Source organism: Sapajus apella, unplaced genomic scaffold (genome assembly GCF_009761245.1).
Source record: "Sapajus apella isolate SASKATOON/1434 unplaced genomic scaffold, GSC_monkey_1.0 scaffold42, whole genome shotgun sequence".
In the NCBI taxonomy this organism is placed as follows: domain Eukaryota; kingdom Metazoa; phylum Chordata; class Mammalia; order Primates; family Cebidae; genus Sapajus; species Sapajus apella.
In genome coordinates this window covers 14,795,569-14,816,302 of record NW_022436982.1, presented here as the reverse complement: position 1 = coordinate 14,816,302, position 20,734 = coordinate 14,795,569, and the positions used below count along the sequence as shown (strand labels likewise).

At 43.2% G+C, this 20,734-nt stretch overlaps 1 protein-coding gene across 1 annotated transcript in view; it reads right to left on the bottom strand.

Moving 5' to 3' along the window:
• Positions 1–7,584: 7,584 nt before the first annotated feature.
• SAXO1 (stabilizer of axonemal microtubules 1) overlaps positions 7,585–20,734 on the bottom strand; it is a 30,174-nt gene continuing 17,024 nt past the window's right edge. The window contains exon 3 of the mRNA XM_032300110.1: positions 7,585–8,976. Coding sequence (XP_032156001.1) covers positions 7,973–8,976 — 1,004 coding nt within the window. The 3' untranslated portion in view covers positions 7,585–7,972. The remainder of the gene's footprint in view (positions 8,977–20,734) is intronic.

Here is a 20,734-nt window from a genome sequence, read left to right as displayed (position 1 = left end):
TGTTCCCAGAAGCAATTATTGCATAGGTCTGAATGCTAACTCTGTACTAGGTACAGTGGAGGATCTCTCTCTCTCTCTCTCTCTCTCTCTCTCACACACACACACACACACACACACACATACACAGTTACTGTTCCCAAAGATTTTTCAACCTATTTCTTAGGTCATATACCTGTAAACTGCATGCCCCTTTGAAAGTATTCCAAGATTCATTTTTTTCTCTCAATCTGAATGAAGAGATCATTCTTGCATCTCTCTAGCACTCCCCTTCTTCCAAGTTACCATTCAAAAACTACTGTCCACAAGGTTTGTTTTACAAGCCTCATTTCCTCTAATCCCCAGAGGAATCCTGTGAGGACTCTGCCAAGTTGTTCAACCTCTCTGGGCATCAGTTGCCCACCTGGAAAGGCACGAGTAACAAGAGAGGGGTTGTGCGGATTGAATGAGATGGGATGTGCTGGTGCTTTTAGAACTCAAAGGGGCTTTACACAAGAGATACTCGCATGAGTCCATTGTCCATCATAAATGAACTTTCCCAGGCCCCCTGTGTCCTGCACTTTGGCTGTACCATAACCTCTCATTTATCAAGAAGCCAAACAATCTAAACTGTCAAAGACCAGCATATTTAAACATTCAGAGCTGACCTCGAGATGCTACAGGATCCAACGAGATTTTCAAATCATAAAAGATAGATTGAACTACAAGTTTGCAGGGCATGTGTATTTTATTGTATTCTAAACTTATTTGAAAAATTTATGATGAGTACTTGGCAGTACTTCTCCATGTGTGTTCCAACAGGTTTTACACAATAAGAGGGCTCTATCGTCAGAGCTGAAAAATGTTGCCTCTTCCTGCTCAATATTCATCCCTCCCTTCCCTGGAAAAACTACACCTCCATTTTCCTTTGGGGACCCACCCCACCCCTTTAGCCCTCATGCAGTTCATGTAGTTCACACGAGATTGACACCACACATACACACTGCTTCATCCAGGGGTGGACCCCAATTTAAGCCTGGATGATTAGTATTTTCTATTGCTACATTGATTAGCTCAGGGATCAGCATAAAACTCAAGTCGGGTAAGACTCCATTCAGGGATTTTGGACACGATTCAGTAGTTTCAGGATACTGGAACCACTGGGAAGCAGAGGCCCTTTTCTCTCCATTGGAATTGCCAGCTAAAAGGATGTTGTAAGGTTGGTTTAAGAGGGCAATGTAGAAGAAAACAAAGCCAAAAGCTAAAGACCAAGACCTCATCACATCACTGAAGCCCCTGGTTCCAACTATGCCTAAAGTCAACAGAGAAAGCCCTAACTGCTCAATTGCCTGAACCAATAAATTCTCCTTTTTGCTTAAACACTTGTAATTGCAAGAATGCTGATTCATACACTGGGTTATATGAAGTTAAACAAGGCTTCCTTACTAGAGGGCTTCACAGAGCTTTCCAAATATTAACATGCATTACAAATCTCCAACAGGGATATACAATACACAGCACTCCAAACTTCTATGTCCAATGGTATTTTTTTTTTTTTGGAAGACCATATCATAGGGCTTGTATTCCACAGAAAACACCTTGGGAAAGGCTAATACATATTACCTCTAAGTTAACCGAATATTAACATACTACAAATCCCTATTCCCTTATTATTCTAGATAAATGAGGCAAATGGGAATTCATTTATCCAACACTGTTGATGCATTTTTCCAGACTTTAAAAACGTACGTATATAATTTTTTATTCTTTTTTACTAAATTGGGGTCATAAGCACAAACCATGGTATTTTTTCCAGACTTAATAAAATATGTGTATATATACAGTCTTTTTTTATTATTATACTGGGATCATAATTTCTGAGCTGCTACACTTTCGAGTTCTGCATTTAAAAATATTTTGGCCTTCTAGCCTCACTGCCAAGCTATCAGCTGTCACTCTGCTTCGTTTAAATGTATCTACCTGTAGCAGCAGCCCCTAGTACTCTGCAGTGAGCTAGTAAACCGAATGAAAGAAACTCACTGGAACTGTGTGTTTAAAAACAAAAGTCTGGGGGCGGGCAATGTGTGGAGAGTGAGACCCAGGGTAGGGGAATGTACTGAGTGGAGTACCTAAGTTTCTGTATGTGAAATCTACGTCAATCTGTTGATGATTCTGGCAACTTAAAAGCCACTTATTTCCAGATTTCTGCCTTGGTTTTGGACAGCTAAAGTTTCCAAATAACTGACCTTCAAATATGGGAATTGTTACACTATTTAGCCAAGAAAAGAACCACTCCAACTTGATAGTAAGCACTGAACTCTGCTTAGGAACTTTAAAATGAAAAGTTCTTTTTTTTAAGGCCAGGAGCATCCCTAGTCCAAAAATTCCATTTCTTCCTAAGTCATCCATTGGCACAGAAGTCAAATTTCAGTCATTTTTCAGGCATTTTTTTCTGCCTGTAACTCTCAAGTCACTGATTGCCTGTTTAAAGGGTATTTGCAGGCTCCCCAGTTTTATGATCCTATAATAAAATAGATGGAGATTTGGGACAACAGGAAGGTAATTAAACTCCCTTCTTGTCATTGAAAGTATAGCCTTGGCCCCAAGCAGGTAAGCAGTGGCAGAGGCAGGCAGGCTGGCTGGTCTGGGCAACAAGGCCCATGAAAATCAGTGTTAGATTCAATCACAGCAGTGGAAACTCCTGAGTCTTTTTCATTTGCATCAAGCTGGGTTTGCAGCCATACTTAGAGGCTTGACAAGGAAAATGCATCAAGGTTTCTCTCCTAAGTATCCAAGGATCCAGAGGCTTCCAGAACCAGGGCACCTGCAGCCCAGTAGTGTGGCTGAAAGAGGAGCCCAGCCTAGCATTGCCCTGATGCTTTTTCCAGACTCCAGAGCACATGTTCTGGTAGAGTCACAGGCTCCTGGGCTACTGTTGCACCCTCAAAGTGGGGAGGAGCCAAGCACCTGCTCAGACAGCCATGTGCAATTCTGAACCTGCTCTGCCAAAGAAAACAACCCTGTCTGCCCCAACTCCAGCATTTGTGTTCAGAAAGGCCTCTGTCTTCCCACTTCGAGGGCTGCTGACCAGATGTAGACCTGGGTGAAGGCAGGGCAGGTCTGAGGATCCAGGGGGCCATTAATCCACAATTGTGCACACCCCCGCCTGCTCCACCTACTTCCTCTTGACAACTGCACAGCTAAAAAGCACTTTTAGAGGAAATGGATCCCTCCGTTCATCTTCCCAATGAGTCATTTTGGAAAGCTTTTATCTGCACATCTCGTTGCCCTGAAGCAGTTAGCTCCACTCCTGGTCTTAAAAGCAGAAAAAGGAAAAGGAGGGACTCATTTCTCAATATCTACGTCACTTCATTTCCATTTTAGATATATAATAAAAAGGCAGATAGAAGTCACACACAAAAGCAAAACCAGAAGACTGGACAGGTAGTGCTGGCTCCCCCAGCTCAGACCCCAGCCAGGACTATTGCCCCTGACGTCAGAACCGGGCTGTGGTGTCTGCTCAGCTGCCCCTGGTCTACTGGTGCTATCTGAGAGGGTGTCAGGGTGGACAGCTGGGGCAGAGGATGGAGGTGGGAGAGCACAGCCTCGGGGAATGGCTTGGGGTTCAGAGGCTAGTGACCCCTGCCAGGGTTCCCTTCACCTGCACACACCAGTTAGCCTGGTGCTTATTCTACTCCAGGTTTGCCCTTCTGCACAGTCAAGGCCAAAGTCACCCTCCAGGTGTGCTTTGCAGTGGAGAAGACTCCAGTGAAAGCCCATGAGTGCTTCACCCATTTCAACTGGCTCTAGGCTGCCTGGCTGTGCTTACCCCTTCCCACCCATCACTCACACGACACTAAACCACAGTAGAGGCATAATGAAATATAAAATGCCATTAAGAAGAAAATGGGAGGAAAGTCCTCAAAGGACAAGGGATTTCAAGAAATCTGAAGAGACAGGAGATAGATGCTGGAGTGATGACTGACAAACATAGAAGAGGAAGCCACAGCCCAGAATGAATACACTGCCAGGGAGCTGGAGCCGCAGGAAGTGAGGTCTGCAGACACAGCTGGTGGGTCTCAGGATTCGAAATGACAGGCACCACAAACGGCAGGGTAGCAAGTGGTGCACCACTAACAAAGGACCTATCCTTCCCCATCCTCCAACCACTGCCCAGCACAAGAGCTTGAAGCCAGGCCAGAAAAGGAGGCTCATCTTTACAGATATCGATTACTGAGAAAATGCAGCAAGCAGTGGAATAAAGAGGACTTTAAGCTGATTTGGTGCTATATTCAGACCTTCACGGGACAGAGGGTTGGGAAGCGAATTCCTGATCACCCCAAAATGAGGGCAAAATACCAGAATCTTCACCCACACAGGTGGCCCCCTGTGTAACGTGACCCAAAGGACAAGCCCTACCCTGGTGACCTAGCCTGCTGACAGGATGGCAGACCTGCCCACGGCCTGAGGCAGTCAAAAAACATCATCTTAGGAGGACTCCATGCCAAGCAGATGCCCCTGGGCACCATACCCTAAACCAGCGGACCACTTCCAGCCAGCCCAGGGCTTCCACACAGACAAAGCCCACTGTTCGCAGCCAATCAACCTCACTGGGAGAATTTCCTTTCCTCTGACAGAATAGAGTTTGCCATCCTTCAGCTATAAAAGCCCTACTCTCATTTTTCTCCCCAGAACCTCGTCCCCAAGAACCTACTCGATTCTGCATTGAAACAGATTTCCTGCATAGCCATAAAACTTTTTTGCCTTGTGTTCTATTATATTAATATCTTTGACCTCCAGTTATTTCTATTTCATGACATGCCTAAAGTTTTGGGAACTCTGGGCTAGGGTAGGTGACTAAGCTCCCACTTCATTCTCCTAAGTGGACAATACACAATATAAGCACGTGCACACATTTTTGAGAGAACACAACATGTTTGAAGGGTTCCATTGTCAGATTTCTTGAACGAGATCATACCAGGTACAGGGCAGTGTGTGCATGTGTGCATGTCCGTTCATCACAGAGCCTTTTACCAGCAAACTCAATATGAAAGCCCAACACACAGCAGACCTGCTAAGAAGGTGCTTGGGTAAGAACTGAGGAGGAAACCGGGGCCCCGTCTGCTCAGCTCCTCTTTCCTCACGGTCCAGTTACTCTCCGAACCCAGATTTCCAGGCACACGTAGCAACCCTGACACAAAACAACTAAAGAGTAATTTACTTGAATGAGGAAAAAAAGCCTATTTTTACTTTGTAAAATATGTACAATAAAAAAACGAGCAATGATCCTTACCTGCACACTTGTAAACGCTGACTGATGAAATGGTAAGGAGATTCAGCCAGTCCCAACCCAGCAATTGTCTTCCTCATCCTCACCTACATTTAATGAGAAGTAGCTGTGAGTCAGGGCTAAGTGACCGAAACATATACTATCATTCAATCCAAACAGCAAAACCATGAGGCCAGGATTGCTATTATCCACATTTTCACATGCTGAAGAATTTGACCAAGATCTCATAGCCTGTGGTGGCAAGCGCCAAGGTGCAAGGCCAGGTCTAGACTCCAAAAACCATGCATGCTCCTCGCTACTGCGTTTCACGAGGCTCCATAGTAGGCACTTTATATTTTTTCTATATTTTCTAAGTGTTTTCCTTGTATTAATCACTTTCATAATATTAAGGACATTTTCCTTTGGAAGCCAAAAAAAAAAAAAAAAAAGAACAGTACGGGAAGAGTTGGTTTCATAAGACCAAGAGGAACAGGCAAGTCAGGGATACCCTAGGGTGGCCTCTCCAGCCTGGGTCACCACGAAGATGACCTCATTACAAAGACAGGCCTCAGACAACATTCTTCACTCCAACAGGGTCTGCACTCCTCCATCAGCCATGTCAATCCCATCTTTCAGCGTCCTCCCTTCCTAGTGATTGCAAACATTAGGAAAGCACATTAGCCTTGATGTTACCAAACACTGTCATATAATGATACGAGAAGACAAAGGGGGAGTGTATGAGAAACAAAATTCCTAATCTGCCAAAACAAAGCATGACTAAAGTCGATGAATCAGCAAATAGCAGTAAATGCTTATTATTTAGGAATGTGAAAAGAAGTATTAGCAAAATAGATAATTTAAAACTGTTCTCTCTGGGGAGGTAACAATGGGGGAAGGCTAAGCAGCTGGGATCTAAGAGATGGCTGTATTTCTATAAGCATTTTAGCACTATTTGGCTTTTCAAATCAAGTGCCAATTTTTTTTGATTTGTAAAAAAAAAAAAAAGTAATAAAAAAACCTCCTTTCTTAGTGTAATCCTTTAGCTTAATGAGCTCCAGTAGGCTCAGACACAATGTGGTTTGTGGAGGTACCTGGTGTTGTGGAAGAGCCGTGAGTCACAAGACCTGGATTCTCATCTTGGCTCTGCTGTTCTGGGCTGTGTGGCCTTGGGAGAAGTTGCTTAACCACTCTGAACCTCTCTAACCCCTAATGGCAAGCATTCAGACCCCGTACAAACTAATGAGAGGAATTAATAACATAGATCCCAACCCAACAATACAAAGCTCATGGTGAAGATGCAAAGCGTGGGGAACTGTGAGGCCTGGGTCAGGTAGGTGAGAGCTATGGAAAGATGGAGCCCTAGACAGGAAGGAATAGGCCCCTTGCCCATCCACCAGGCCCTGAGCCCAAGCCCAAGACTCTTAGACATGAGCTGAACTCTCCTCCCCTTCTCCATGCTTCCCCCAAGTTTCCTGAGACCATGGAGTATATTTTAGGATTCTATGAACTCGAGAGAGGTGAGTGTCCCAGACTTCAGTCTGCATCCCTCTGTGAGGCTCATCCACACCCATGAGTTCATCTAAATGGCACAGTCTTTCCTCAATTCTGCCCAATTAAAAAAAAAAAAAAAAAAGAAATCAAGTTAATTGACTATATGGGACCCTCTTTAACAAAGTCCCTCCTCGATTTTGCTTAATTAAAAAAAAACTTCAAATTACTTGGCCTTAGAAACAAATGTGGTAAAACCTCAGGCCGGAAAGAGAAACTCCAGGGCAGAACCTGGCTCACCACTATTGTCACAGGTCTGGTCACAGCTGTCATTTTAAGACAAGTATATCCAGGCTCCCCAGAAACTAAGCCAGCCTGGGGCAGTTTATTCCAGGCTCTGAGCATTTAGAAGAGCCCACAGCTTTTGCTCATAGCTCAAGGACCAGGTGTGGACTGGACTGCCTGGTTGCCAAGGGTGCCTTTTCTCCCCCCCCCTCCCCAGAATCATAGCCTGTACAGGCTTGGAGTTGGGGAGAGGTCTGGTAGGTTCATGCATCTCTGCCTCCCTTTTTCTTTCCCTCCATCACCTGTGACTAAAGAGACCCACACCCCATTGAATAGCACTATTCTTGCTGGTATGTCATGCAGTAAAGAGGTAGAAAGATGCTTTGTGAAGCAGCCCTGCACTCAGAGAGCCCAGAACAAGACACCAGACCAGGCCCAAGGCACCTCCACCAGTACTGAAACACAATGGGGATGTCAGGATAAAATTTCCCAAAGGTCCTAAGCAATACAGACTACTCTCTGCACAGACAGCACATGATTATAAACACACAGAGCCACACATTCACTCCCCCCAAAATAAAATTTATTCTTTGGCACGTCATACTTGGCAAGGGTTAATCATTATGTCATTTCATACAATGATTAAATTAATAAAAATACATCTGGATCAGAGAAAACCTCAGAGACCAGCTTTGATTCCATAAGCACACAGTAAAGGACCTAAAAGGGGATGGGGATGCAGTAAAGGAGGGGTTAAGGGGAGTTAATTAGCCAGTGATTAAATGTCATTTTCCTTGAGTCAAGTGATTCTCGTTTTATTCAAGTGTTCTGGAAGTGGTGATGAAGATTTTTTTTTTTTTCCATTTTAGGGAATTCTTTTTTTGTCCAACAAATAATTCTCAATTGTCTGCTTTTAAAAGTATTGCGTAATTTCTAAATAATAATTTTTCAAAATCAGGCTGACACTTCCAACTTCCTCTGATTGGAGTTTTCTGAATCATCCACAGAAAGACGGCTGCTCTGCTGAGAGCCTGCCTGGGAAATCTGCTTGTATATCCTGTGCCCCGAAGCATCCACTTCCTTAAAGGTGTAGCCAGGAGGCTCAGGGTATGAAGCTAGGCACCTGACCATTTCCTTGGGAGTAAAGCTGATGGTGTAGGTGGTCTGGGCCTCCACAGGGACATTTCCCCGAGGGCCAGACCAGTGAGGCTTACAGCTTTTGGTATTGATTGGCGGGTGGGGCACATAGTGCGCCTGAGTGGTGGTCAGGCAGTCCAAGGGCTCGGTGGGAAAGTTCAGCTGGGGAATGGGCTTGACTGGCTCTGCGCGCATGCTGGACCACTGCTTGTAGTCATCCTTGGTGGTGGTAGAGCCTTCAAAGCGACCGCTCTTCTTAATCTGAAGTGCAGGTCGGCAGGACCGAGCTGGGGCACCATTAGGGTATGTGTAATGGGCCTGCGCTGTTGTCAGAAGATCCATCCTCTCTTCGGGAGGGACGTAGGGGATGGGAGCCTTGGAGAACATCTGGGGCGTTGGCCAAGCTTGGTACTTATCTCGAAACTCAGTGGTGTTAGAGAAAGGCACGTCTAGCCCAGGGGGCCTGGCTAGAGGTTTCAAGCTCTTGGCAGGCTCCCCCGTCAGGCCCCGGAAGGATTGTTTGTGAGTGGTGAGGCTCTCAAAGGGGATTTCACAGGGCCTGAACTTCTCTGCTTCGTGCACAAAGCGCTTCTCCATGGGGTGGGCCACGTAGCTCATCTTGTAGTTAGTCAGATCCTCTAATGGGATGTTACAGACCTTTGGCATGGCCAGAGGTTTACAGCTCATGGTCTTCACAAGGCCCTTTATGGGGTAATCGTCCTGGTGTGTGGTCCTATAATCAAACCTGACTGATGCCGGCCGGTATTTGTGCTCCAGGCGAAGTGGCTCCCGTCTTGGTTGGTTCCAAGGCAAATAATCAGCTGAAATTAAAGCAGAAGAGATGATTAAAATTAAATCAAGTCAATCAACTCACATATATCCTACAAAGCCCCAAGGTCATAAGCCAGTCTCCAATGAAGCGTTCTTTAAGACAAAGGAAGAACAGAGCACATCCCCGCTACCACTGCAAACACCTGATGTGTCAACTTTATGGTACTTGCAGGCAGAAGAGACAAATTTACAGTTCTCATCACACCCCACAATGCTGCATGCAGGGATCTTAGCGGGTCCACGGTCGTGGGAGGATCCAGGGAATATAATAAAGTTCAACCACTATCTTACTCTGACCCTGGAACACTTACTTTCTCCTGCGGGGAAGGTACTTTCTCTCAATCAGCATGGAAGGAGTGAGAAGATGCATGTGATGTAGCGAGAGAGGCAATTCACAACCCACCACTGGCAGGCCACCAGCTGATGAGCCAGGCCTACCTGGTCAACTGTGGGGCGACAGCCATTACGTCCCTGTAATCCTCATGTCTAATCCACATAAATCAAATAGGATGCTGGGAATAGGGCATTGTATTGGCTGGTGAGAGAACAGCAGCTTCCACTTGTATAAAACTTACTACATAACTAAGGCAATGTTCTAAGTGCTTTACGTATTAACTCATTTAATCTTCAGACCATCCTAATAAGGTGGATACTATCAATGCCGGTTTTATAGATGTAGAAATAGATACACAGAAAATTAGGGTATTTGTCCCAGGTCACTTGGCTAGAGGTGGAAAAGCATGAATGCAAATTCAGACCCAGAGCCCATGATCTAACCCCCTCTACTCTCTGGTTCTAACAATTAAGGAATACCAAGTGCATGTCAGTCAATTGTGCTCAAGCCTTTCCATAAAATGATCTTGTTTCATCTTCATAGTAACACTTTGTGATGGGTATGATTATCTCCAGTCTACAGATTTCTAAAAACAAGGCTCAGAGGAGCTAAGAACCTTGCCCAAAAGTCACATGGCTAGTGAGCTGATTTGGAATTTAAATTATTGACTCCAAAGCCATGTTTTTCTGATAGCTCCTATCACACTTAGAGGCATTATATTTCCAGATGGAGTAAAAGTTAAAAAAAAAAAAAATCAGGTAAGATTTGCAGAAAGAAAGAACTTCAGAATGTTTGAAGAAAAGAATGAATTGGCCATTCTAGGAGATGTTCATCTCAAGAGAAACCTCTGCTGTGGGGCTGAAATGTCCAACATAAAGGGAGGTCTGGACCCAAAAGAAATCTGCGCTAGAGATGGCCTCCATACATCCTGAGGAGCAGATACTGTCTTCAGGCAGCACTGCAAGCCTTTCAAACTGACTTTACCACTCAGGCCCTCAGGGCAGCAGCAAGACTGAAAGTCCAGGGGAGAAAAATGGGACCACAAACCATGTGATTCAATCTCCTTGGCACTGCTGGCATTCTTTCATAATACTCGACTGACATCCAAGACCTGTGTTGCCCTATTGGGCCCATAAATTACCAGGTTTAGAGTAGTCCTGGTGAGCCCTCCAAATCTATAGGAAATTCTCTTGCTTACTGCTTTACAAAAGGTTAGGAAAAAAGCAGCTTCCCAGGAGCCTTGCGTGTATGCACCAACACTAGTGACATCCCCAGGCACAATTTATAACAGCTTTATCAAAGTCTAATTTGCATAACACAATGTACAATCTTAGATACACAAATTCAGTGACTTTTATAGTTGTATACCCATCACCAAAATCCAGTTATAGAGTATTTACATCATGCCAAAAAAATCAATTATCTTCATTTGTAGTCAGTCCTGACTCCTATCTCCAGCCCCAGGCAACCATTTGCTCTTGGTCTCTGTAACTGCATTTTCTGAACATTTCATATAAATTATCTAATATGTAGCATTTTGCATCTGGCTTATTTCACTTACTGTAATGTAATTGAGGTTCATCCACATTGTAGCTTATATTAGTAGTTCACACCTTTTTATTGTTGAATAATATTACATTATATGATACCAAATTTTGTGGATACATTCACCAATTGATGGACATTTTGAGTTGTTTCTACACTTTGGTTATTACAAAAAAATTCTGCTATGAGCATTTGTGAAGAAGTCTGTGTGTGAACATATATTTTCATTTCTCTTGGGTAGATACTAAGAAGTAAAATTGCTAGGTTCTATGGAAAACTCTATCTTTAGCTTTTTTAAAAAAAAAAACTGCCAAATGTTTTGAAAGTGGAGAAGTAGATGTGTCATTTTACATCCCACCAGCAATGTAGAACACTCTCATTTCTCCATGTCCTCAATACTTGTTATCATCTATGTTTTTAAATTATTATAGACATTCCAACAAGTAGTAGTATCTGGCAGTGTCATTTACATTTCTCTAATCACTAATGATGTGGAATATCTTTGCACGGGTAGTGCTTATTAGCTCTTCATGTAACTTCATTGGTAAGGCATCTATTCAGATGTTCTGCCCATTTTAAATTAGACTGTCTTCTTGAGTTATGGAATTCTTTACATGTTCTAAATATAAATCTTATACCAGGTATGTGATTTACATTTTTTCCAAGTGTATCACTTCTCTTTTCATTTTCTTATTTTAACAAAACACCCACCTGAGACCTCTTTTCATTTTCTTAATGGTGTCTTTCAGAGTGCCCAAAAGTTTCAAATTTCAATACAGTCCCATTTATATTTTCTTTAATAAGTCATGCTTTTGATGCCCTATCTAAAATCTTTGCCTGTCCCAAGATATCACGGATTTTTCTCTGTTTTATTTGAAACTTTTAAAGCTTTAGCCATTACATTTCGGTTTCTGACCCTTTATTTTTGAGTTTGGATGAGGTAACTTCTTCTTTTTGCATGTGGATATCCAACTGTCCCAGTACGACTTATCAAAAACACTCTCTGCTCCCACCCTGAAGTACCTAGGCACATTTGTGAAAAGTCAATGACAACAGACGTAAAGGCTCATTTCTGTACTCTCAACTTAGTTGCATTGGTCATTGTACTTGTCTTTGTGTCAGTACAACTGTCTCAATTCGTGTAGCTTTAAAGTTTTGAAATCAGGAAGTATAAGTTCTTCAACCTGGTTCTTATTTTTCAAAAATACTTTTAGCTATTCCAGTTTGTTTGAATTTCACATATAAAACCTAAAATTACTTTGCCAAGTTCTAGAAAGGAAAAAGAGTCTGTTGAGATTTTGATAGGAATTGCATTGAAGCTACAGATCAATCTGAGACAACTCTACCTTAATAGTATTGAATCTTCCAATCCATGAACATAGAATGTCCACCATTTTTGTTTAGATTTTCATTTCTCCCAGCAACATTTGGTAGCTTTCAGCGTATCAGACTTGTACTTGTTTTTTAAAACTTCATTCCTAGTATTTTATTAATTTTGAGGGTATTGGGGAGAGAACACTTTTCTTGATTCCATTTTGATTGTCCATGCTAGAATATAGAAACAATTTTTATATATTGTTCAGTATTGATGTCTTGCTGAACTCATTAGTTCTGGTAATTTTTGTGGATTCCTTGATATCATCTGTATACAGGATTATGTTGTCTGAAAATAAAGACAGCTTTGTGTTTTTCTTTCGAGTCTAGATACATTTATTTGTCTGGTTGCCTTTTTTGCATTATTGCACTAGCTAGAACCTCCAGTACAATATTGAGTGGAAGTGGTGAAAACTGACATCCTAGCCTTGTTCTCAATCTTAGGGGGAAGCCATTTAGTTTTTCACATTAAGTATGATGTTTTATAAGTACAGATTTTTTTGTGGACACCCTTTATCAAGCTGAGGAAGTTTCCTTCTAGCCCTAAGCTTGTTGAGAGCTTTTACGAGTGTTGAATTTTGTCAAATGCTTTCTATAAACCAAGTGGCTTTTTTTCTACTTTATTAATGGGATGTATTAATTCATTTTCTGATGTTATACCACCTTTGAATTCCCAAAATAAACCCTATAGTTTTATAATTGATTCTGTAATTGTCTTTTAAATGAATTAAAAGAAAAATTTATCTTTTTAATGATTTAAGAAGAAAAATATATATTTACCTAATTACAGTTACCAGTATGCTTTACTACTTTGTGTAGATTTGTGCTGCCCTCTGGTATCATTTCCTTTTAGCCTGAAGGACTTCCTTTAGTATTTCTTGCAAGCCAGGGAGCTGCAACTTCTCTCCATCTTTACCTGGGAATGTCCTTTGCCTTCATTTTTGAATCACCATTAGATATGAAATTCTTAGAGGATAGATTTTTTTTTCTTTCAGTCCTGTGAATATGCAACCAACTGCCTTTAGTCCTCCATTGTTTCTGAAGAGAACTCAGCCATTAATAATGTCATTTTCCTGTATGTGATGAGTTCTCTTATGCCTCCTTCCAAATCTTTGTTTTTGGCTTTCAACAATTTGACTATGTTATGAATAGATGAGGATCTCTTGTACTTGCCCTATCTGGATTGTGCTCTTGGATGTATAAATAAACATTTTTCATAAAATGTGGAAACTTTCAGCAATCTATCATTTTTCTGCCCCTTTCCTCTACTTTTGGGGCCATGATTATGAGTATGTTAGTATACTTTATGGTATCTAAAGGTCTGAGTTTGGACCTTTCTCTTAATTTTTTTCTGTTCTTCAGATTGGGTGTCTCTATTGAACTTATACATTTTTGCTGATTCTTAAGCCAGCTCCAATCTGCTGTTGAGCCCCTCTGATGAATTTTTTATTTTAGTTATTGCCTTTCCAACTCCAGAGTTTTCATTTGGTTCTTTGTTATTATTTCTTGTTACTGATATTCTCTATTAGATGAGCAATTGTTGTCATACTTTTATTTCTTTAAATATGCATTCCTGTTATTCTTTGAACATATTTATAATAGCTACGTTGAAATATCTGTCTGCTAGGTCTGGTCTTACATCTGGGCTCCTACAGAGACACTTTCTGTTGACTGCTTCATCCCCCCATGCATGGGTCATACTTCCCTTTTCTGCATCTTACAGTTTTTTATGTAAAATGGAACACTTTAGATAATATGTTGCAGCAACTCTGGATTCTGATCCCTATTGGGAGTTGGCTTTGCTTGTGTTTAGTGGCTTACCTGCACTAATTCCATAGAGTCTTATCCTCCCTGCAGTGTATGGCCACCAATATTTTGGTTCATTTTTTCTTTTTAATTAGTTTTTAATTTTTTTTTTTTTTGAGGTGGAGTTTCACTCTTGTTGACCAGGCTGGAGTGCAACCTCCACCTTCCGAGGTGCAAGCAATTCTCCTGCCTCAGCCTCCCAAGTAGCTGGGATTACAGATGTCAGCCACCACACCTGGGTTTTTTTTGTTTTAAGTAGAGACAGGTTTCACCATATTGGCCAGGCTGGTCGCAAACTCCTGACATCATGATCCACTCACCGTGGCCTCTCAAAGTGCTGGGATTACAGGCATGAGCCACCATGCCTGGCGTCCTAAGGGTCACTCTGTGTCAGCATAGTTTAGTGGTCAGTCAGTGATTGGTCAGAAGTTAAACTGAAGCACATTAAGCCAGTAAGGCATTCACACTTTGCCAACGGATCTGTGTGTGGGTTAGGAAAAACACATATAAAGATCAGGCAGTTTATAAGTCTGAATTGGCTTTTACTTCCTACTGGGCTTTCTCATGTCTCCCCTACACAAGCATGAGGCCTAACACTCACCCAGGGATGCTGAGTTGATACATGGGCTCCTCTCTGATTGCCCTTGAGCATGCACACAGCCTTGCCCACGTACACAGCCTTCCAGACCACCAGGAATACCTATGAGCTTATCAAGACCCACTGTGTCTGTCTCATTCTCTGGATTTCCCTGCTTAAATTTCTAGCTGGTTTGCTGGACTGTTGCTTGCCACGACCATCACTACAGCCTCAGACTAACTCAGAAGTAGTCTTCCCTGATTTCTTGCCATTGAGATCACTATTGTTTTTATTGAAACCCCTGGGTATGCACTCTATTCCCAATCAAGTCAGGCCCCACTGACAGCAGAGCTGCTTGTTTACACAGCCCAGCCTGCTCAGGCAGAGCCCCACACAGATGGAACAGTGGGGGTGGGGATGGGGTGATGGAGGCAGCCCCAGAATAAAACACCGCAGACTTCTAGTGTTCATAACCAAGGTACCATAGTTTCTCCTCAATAAATGCTTCTCAATTTTTTGCATACCAGTGGTTGATTTCCAGAGTCTAGAAATGGTTGCTTTTCACTGTTTTGTCCAGTTTTGTCATTGTATTTTGGGAAGAGGATTTACCAAGCTCCTTATTCCTCCACTCCAGAAGTCCTGATATCCTCTCCATCCCCTGGCACACTCTTAAGTTTATTTTAGGCTGATAATACTACCAACTATTATCCAAAATTGGCTTCATTTTAATTGAAAATCTAATCTTTCTCCAAGAGCCATTAATGGCTCTATCAGCATCTTGAAAGCATTAGGGGGCCTTAGAGGGAACCATCTTGCTGAATATGAACCACATGTTTCCTCCCCACCCCTGCCCCCGCCCCCGCCCCCAGACTTTAGGCCTTCTGAATAGGGGCATCTACCTGTAGATGCCTACATACTGCCTCAAGGTACTTTGGGGTGGCGAGGACAGGGCTTTTCTGGCTGTCTTCTGTGATGGATGAAGTGTTAAGAAAACAGGTTCCTAAGCTCAAAGTTGCCTCATATGATTTCTGATACCCAACAATATAGTTGAAACCACATTATTATCCAAGCCTCCCGGCTTTCTCCACCCAGCATTTATTACCAAAAACCTCCACAGGACCCTGAAAAACCTCAGAATTTCACATGACAAACTATTCACACGCCAGTAAAGCCCTTCAGGGCCAGAGTGTCATGTGGGTAATTGGCAAGCACTTCTTTAAAAAGGATTCCATTCAATAATGTGCCTTTAAAAAAAACAGCTAAACCTAAAGCTGAGCATCAAGTAATTACACTCTCAATCTTTCCAATTGCACAGTGTTTTGAAAATGTCACAAATTACAACCAAATGCTGCTAGAGCATATTTTATTGGTGGTTTTCTGGACCCCAGTAAAGGTGCTGGCCATACGAGTAAAAAGGGGAAAAAAAGATTGCATATTTTTTCTGTGGAACCAATGTAAGCGGAGCATACAGACAAAATATAGATAGCACCCATTGAAATACACATATTTAATGATCTTGGTCTTTGGTTTCTTTTGGGGTGGTGGAGAAAGAAAATCAATGTATGGTCATAAAACATGAAGGTTGCTATGGAAAAGACTTAAAAAAGTGGCAAATTTTCACAAGACACAGACAAGTCACCCAAGGGGTAATACACCAAGAGACAAGGGTGTGGCCCCTCACAAATGCATGGGGTTATTCAGGACTGACCTGACCGCCTGGTAAATGGCATGGGCCTTCTCAATCCTCACTCCTGCTCCTGACCAGGACCCACAGGTTAATAGGCTGGGTGGGGATTTGTGTAGATGTGCCAAACTCCGTCACTTGGAGCCCTTGTAAACAATGGTTCAGAACCATTCATCCATCTATTCCCTCACTTGACACACTTCTTTGTGTCATTCCCTGTGTTAGATGCCGGGAATACAGATGCTGGGCATTCAAGGCACAGCTTGGGCAGCCATTTTATTACAGGTGAGTGATAGAACAACTAAACCACTTCAAGTAATAGAATACAAGTATTTGTTATAGTCTGAATGTGCCCAAAAATCCATGTGTTGAAATTTAATCCCCAATGTGGTGGTACTGAGAGGTAAGGCCTTTTGGGAAATGATTACCTCACGAGGCCTCCACTTCCATGAATGGATTGGCACTGCTGTACAATGGCTGGAGGGAGCTAAGCCCAGCCCCTTTTTTCCTCTGCCTTTCACCACATGAGGACACAGCAACAAGGCACCATCTTGGAAGCAGAGAGCAGACCGTCACCAGACACCAAACCTATCAGCTCCTTGATCCTGAACTTCTCAGCCTCCAGAACTGTGAGAAATTTCTATTATTTACAAATTAGTCCCAAGTAAGTTGTTATAGCAGCACAAACAAACTAAGAAAGTATTATTCAAAAAAAAAACCTCAGAAGACATGCATTGCAAAATGGCACCTACAATTAATATAAACATAAATATGTTTCCTTTAGCTACATACTGATTTGTTTTAAAATTGGAATTTCAGAGGAAAACTATGATATCCAACCTCAAATGCACATGTTCCAAGAATAAAAGCCCTGTCCATCTATGCACGCCTAGTTTGAGCAGTCCAGTTGAGACTTGACTGGTATTCATTTATTAACTCTGTTTAAGTAGGCAAGCAGTTAACAGGTACCAGAAGTTTAAGGAAAGTGAGGAAGAAAACAGGGTTTTCTCAATTTTAACTTTGTCACTAGGGAAGTCAGCCATTGTGTTAGTCAGCTCTTGCACTGCTATAAACAAATGCCTGAGACTGGGTAATTTATAAAGAAAAGAAGCTGAATTGGCTCATGGTTCTGCAGGCTATACAGGAAGCATGGTAGCATCTGTTTCTGGGGAGGCCTCAGGGAGTTTTACTCATGGCGGAAGGCAAAGTGGGGAAGGCATCTTACATGGCAGGAGCAGGACAGAGAAAGCAATTTGGGAGGTGGGGAGGTGCCATATGCCTTTAAACAACCAGATCTCAGGAGAACTCACTCACTATACTGTACTAAGGGGGTAAGGGGTGCTAAACCATTAGAAACCACCCCCATTATCCAATGACCTCTCACCAAGCCCCACCTCCAAAACTGGGGATTGCAGTTCAACATGAGACTCGGTGGGGGCAGAGATCCAAACTCTGCCAGCCATGATTCAGTTTGAGCTGTGGAATATGCACTCTTCTGTAGTTTGAAAAAGGCGGCTTGAGATGTAGCTGTATGGACAAAGGGTGGGATAGAGGAAACTGGCAGTGAAGGAAACGAAAGCAACAGTACTGGTGGGGTGGGGTGGGGTGCGTGTGCATGTGTTCAGTGTTAAGTAATTTGCTGGGGATTCTCCAAAGAAATTATTTATGAGATCTGGATCCAAGATGGCCGTTTAGGAACAGCTCAGGATTGCAGCTCCCAGTGAAAGCGCAGAGGGTGAGTGGACGCCGCGTTTTTATTGCCCACAGACTAGGGAATTCCCGGGCAGAGGTGCTCCACGGTCGCCAGCGCGGCTGTTTCGGCCAGCGCGGCTGTGCCGGCCGGCACTGCTGCTTTGCCCCGAGCGGCTGCTTTGTCAGCGCCCTGGAGCCGCGGTTCTCCGTACAAAATACACTGGTAGGGGGGCCCTTTAGGCTGGCAATTGGAGCCACGGGAAGTCACCCGTACGCCGGCTCAAAAAGGGGACTGAGCAGAGAATCAGGACAGTAGATTCCAGGGGAAAAAAAAACAAAAAAAAGCGCCACAAACCTCAGTGCCGCTGTTTAAGCCAGCGCAGTGAGTGGCCGCAGGGGAAAACAAACAGACCCCGGCACCTCTTCAACAGGCGACTGGAACACCAACTTAAAAAAGGCTCTGAGGCAGGGAGCCAGGCGATCAGGCTCGGCTGGTCCCACCCCCACAAAAGAACAGCAACCAGAAACTCTGGATTGAGAGTTTCACAGCAAGCGCAGCTGAACCCGGGACGGTCCAGCTCTGTGGGGGAGGGGCGTCCGCCATTACCGAGGCAGCCCGCTGTTGCCAAGGCAACCCACCACAGCAGAGACTCCGCCCCAACAGAGGCGGGCCACCATCGCCAAAGCAGTTCTAACTACACCCATATAAACAGGACTGCAGGGAAGTTCACTCGGCAGCGGGGCGGAGCCCACAGCAGCTCAGCAAAGCTGCTATAGGCCGACAGTGACTAGGCTGCCTCCTTGCTGGGCTGGGCAGGTCTGAAGGAGAAAAAAAAAAAGAAGGCGGCAGCATAACGGGAACTCATAAATAAAGCCCTAAATCCCTGGGACAGAGCACCTGGGAACAAAAAGCAGTGTATGAGTACTGCTACAGCAGACCTAAAAGTACCTGCCCAGCAGCTCTGAATGAACAACAGAGCTCGCAGCTCACCGTTTGAGCTCCTATAAAGAAGAGACCGTCTCCTTAAGAAGCTCCCTGACCCCTATATATCCAAAAAGACACCTCATAAAAGAGAGATCAGATTGACACTAGGCGGGTATCCTTCTGGGACAAAGATAGCAGAAGAAGAAAACTGGTAACAACCCTTGCTGTTCAGCAGCTGCTGCAGGTGAACCCCAGGCAAGCAGGGCCTGGAGTGAACCTCAGCAGACTTACAGCAGAGGGGCCAGACTGTCAGAAGGAAAACCAAGAAACAAATAACCTCATCATCAACAAACAGACCGTCAATCTGAAAGATTTGAGACCCAATCTGAACGCCAACAACCACAAAGTAGACAGGTGGATAAATCCTTAAAGATGGGAAGAAACCAGCGAAAAAAGGATGAAAACACCCGAAACCAGAACACCTCTCCTCCTAAAAGGGATCACAACTCCTCACCAGCAAGGGAACAAAGTTGGAGGGAGAACGAGTGTGATGAAATGACAGAATCAGACTTCAGAAGGTGGGTAGTAAGAAACTTCTGTGAACTTAAAGAACATGTTCTAGCCAAATGCCAAGAAACTAAGAACCTTGAAAAAAGATTTGACGAAATGCTAACAAGAATGGACAAAATAGAAAGGAATATAAGTGAATTGATGGAGCTGAAAAACGCAACACGAGAACTTCGTGAAGCATGCACAAGTATCAACAGCCGAATTGACCAAGCAGAAGAAAGGATATCAGAGGTCGAAGATCAACTCAATGAAATAAAACGGGAAGGCAAGACTGGAGAAAAAAGGGTAAAAAGGAATGAACAAAGTCTCCAAGAAATGTGGGACTATGTGAAAAGACCTGATCTACGTTTGATAGGCGTACCCAAATGCGACAAAGAGAATGAATCCAAGCTGGAAAATACTCTTCAGGATATTATCCAGGAAAACTTCCCCAACCTAGCAAGGCAGGCAAACATTCAAGTCCAGGAAATACAGAGAACACCACAAAGATATTCGTCAAGAAGAGCAACCCCAAGGCACATAATCGTCAGATTCACGAGGGTCAAAATGAAAGAGAAAATACTAAGGGCAGCCAGAGAGAAAGGTCGGGTTACCCATAAAGGGAAGCCCATCAGACTCACAGCAGATCTCTCAGCAGAAACCCTACAAGCCAGAAGAGAATGGGGGCCAATATTCAACATCCTTAAAGAAAAGAACTTTCAACCCAGAATCTCCTATCCAGCCAAACTAAGCTTCATAAGTGAAGGAAAAATAAAATCCTTTGGGAACATGCAAGTACTCAGAGACTTCGTCACCACCAGGCCAGCTCTACAAGAGCTCCTGAAAGAGGCTCTACACATATAAAGGAACAACAAGTACCAGCTCAACTAAAGGGCAAAACAGCCAGCTAGCACCAAAATGGCAGTATCAAATTCACACATAACAATATTAACCCTAAATGTAAATGGACTAAATGCCCCAATTAAAAGACACAGACTGGCAAATTGGATAAAAAGACAAAACCCATCGGTGTGCTGTATCCAGGAAACCCATCTCACATGCAAGGATACACAAAGGCTCAAAATAAAGGGATGGAGGAAGATTTACCAAGCAAATGGAGAGCAAAAAAAAGCAGGAGTTGCAATTCTCATCTCTGATAAATTAGACTTTAAAGCAACAAAGATCATAAGAGACAAAGAGGGACATTACATAATGGTAAAAGGATCAATGCAACAAGAAGAGCTAACGATCCTAAATATATA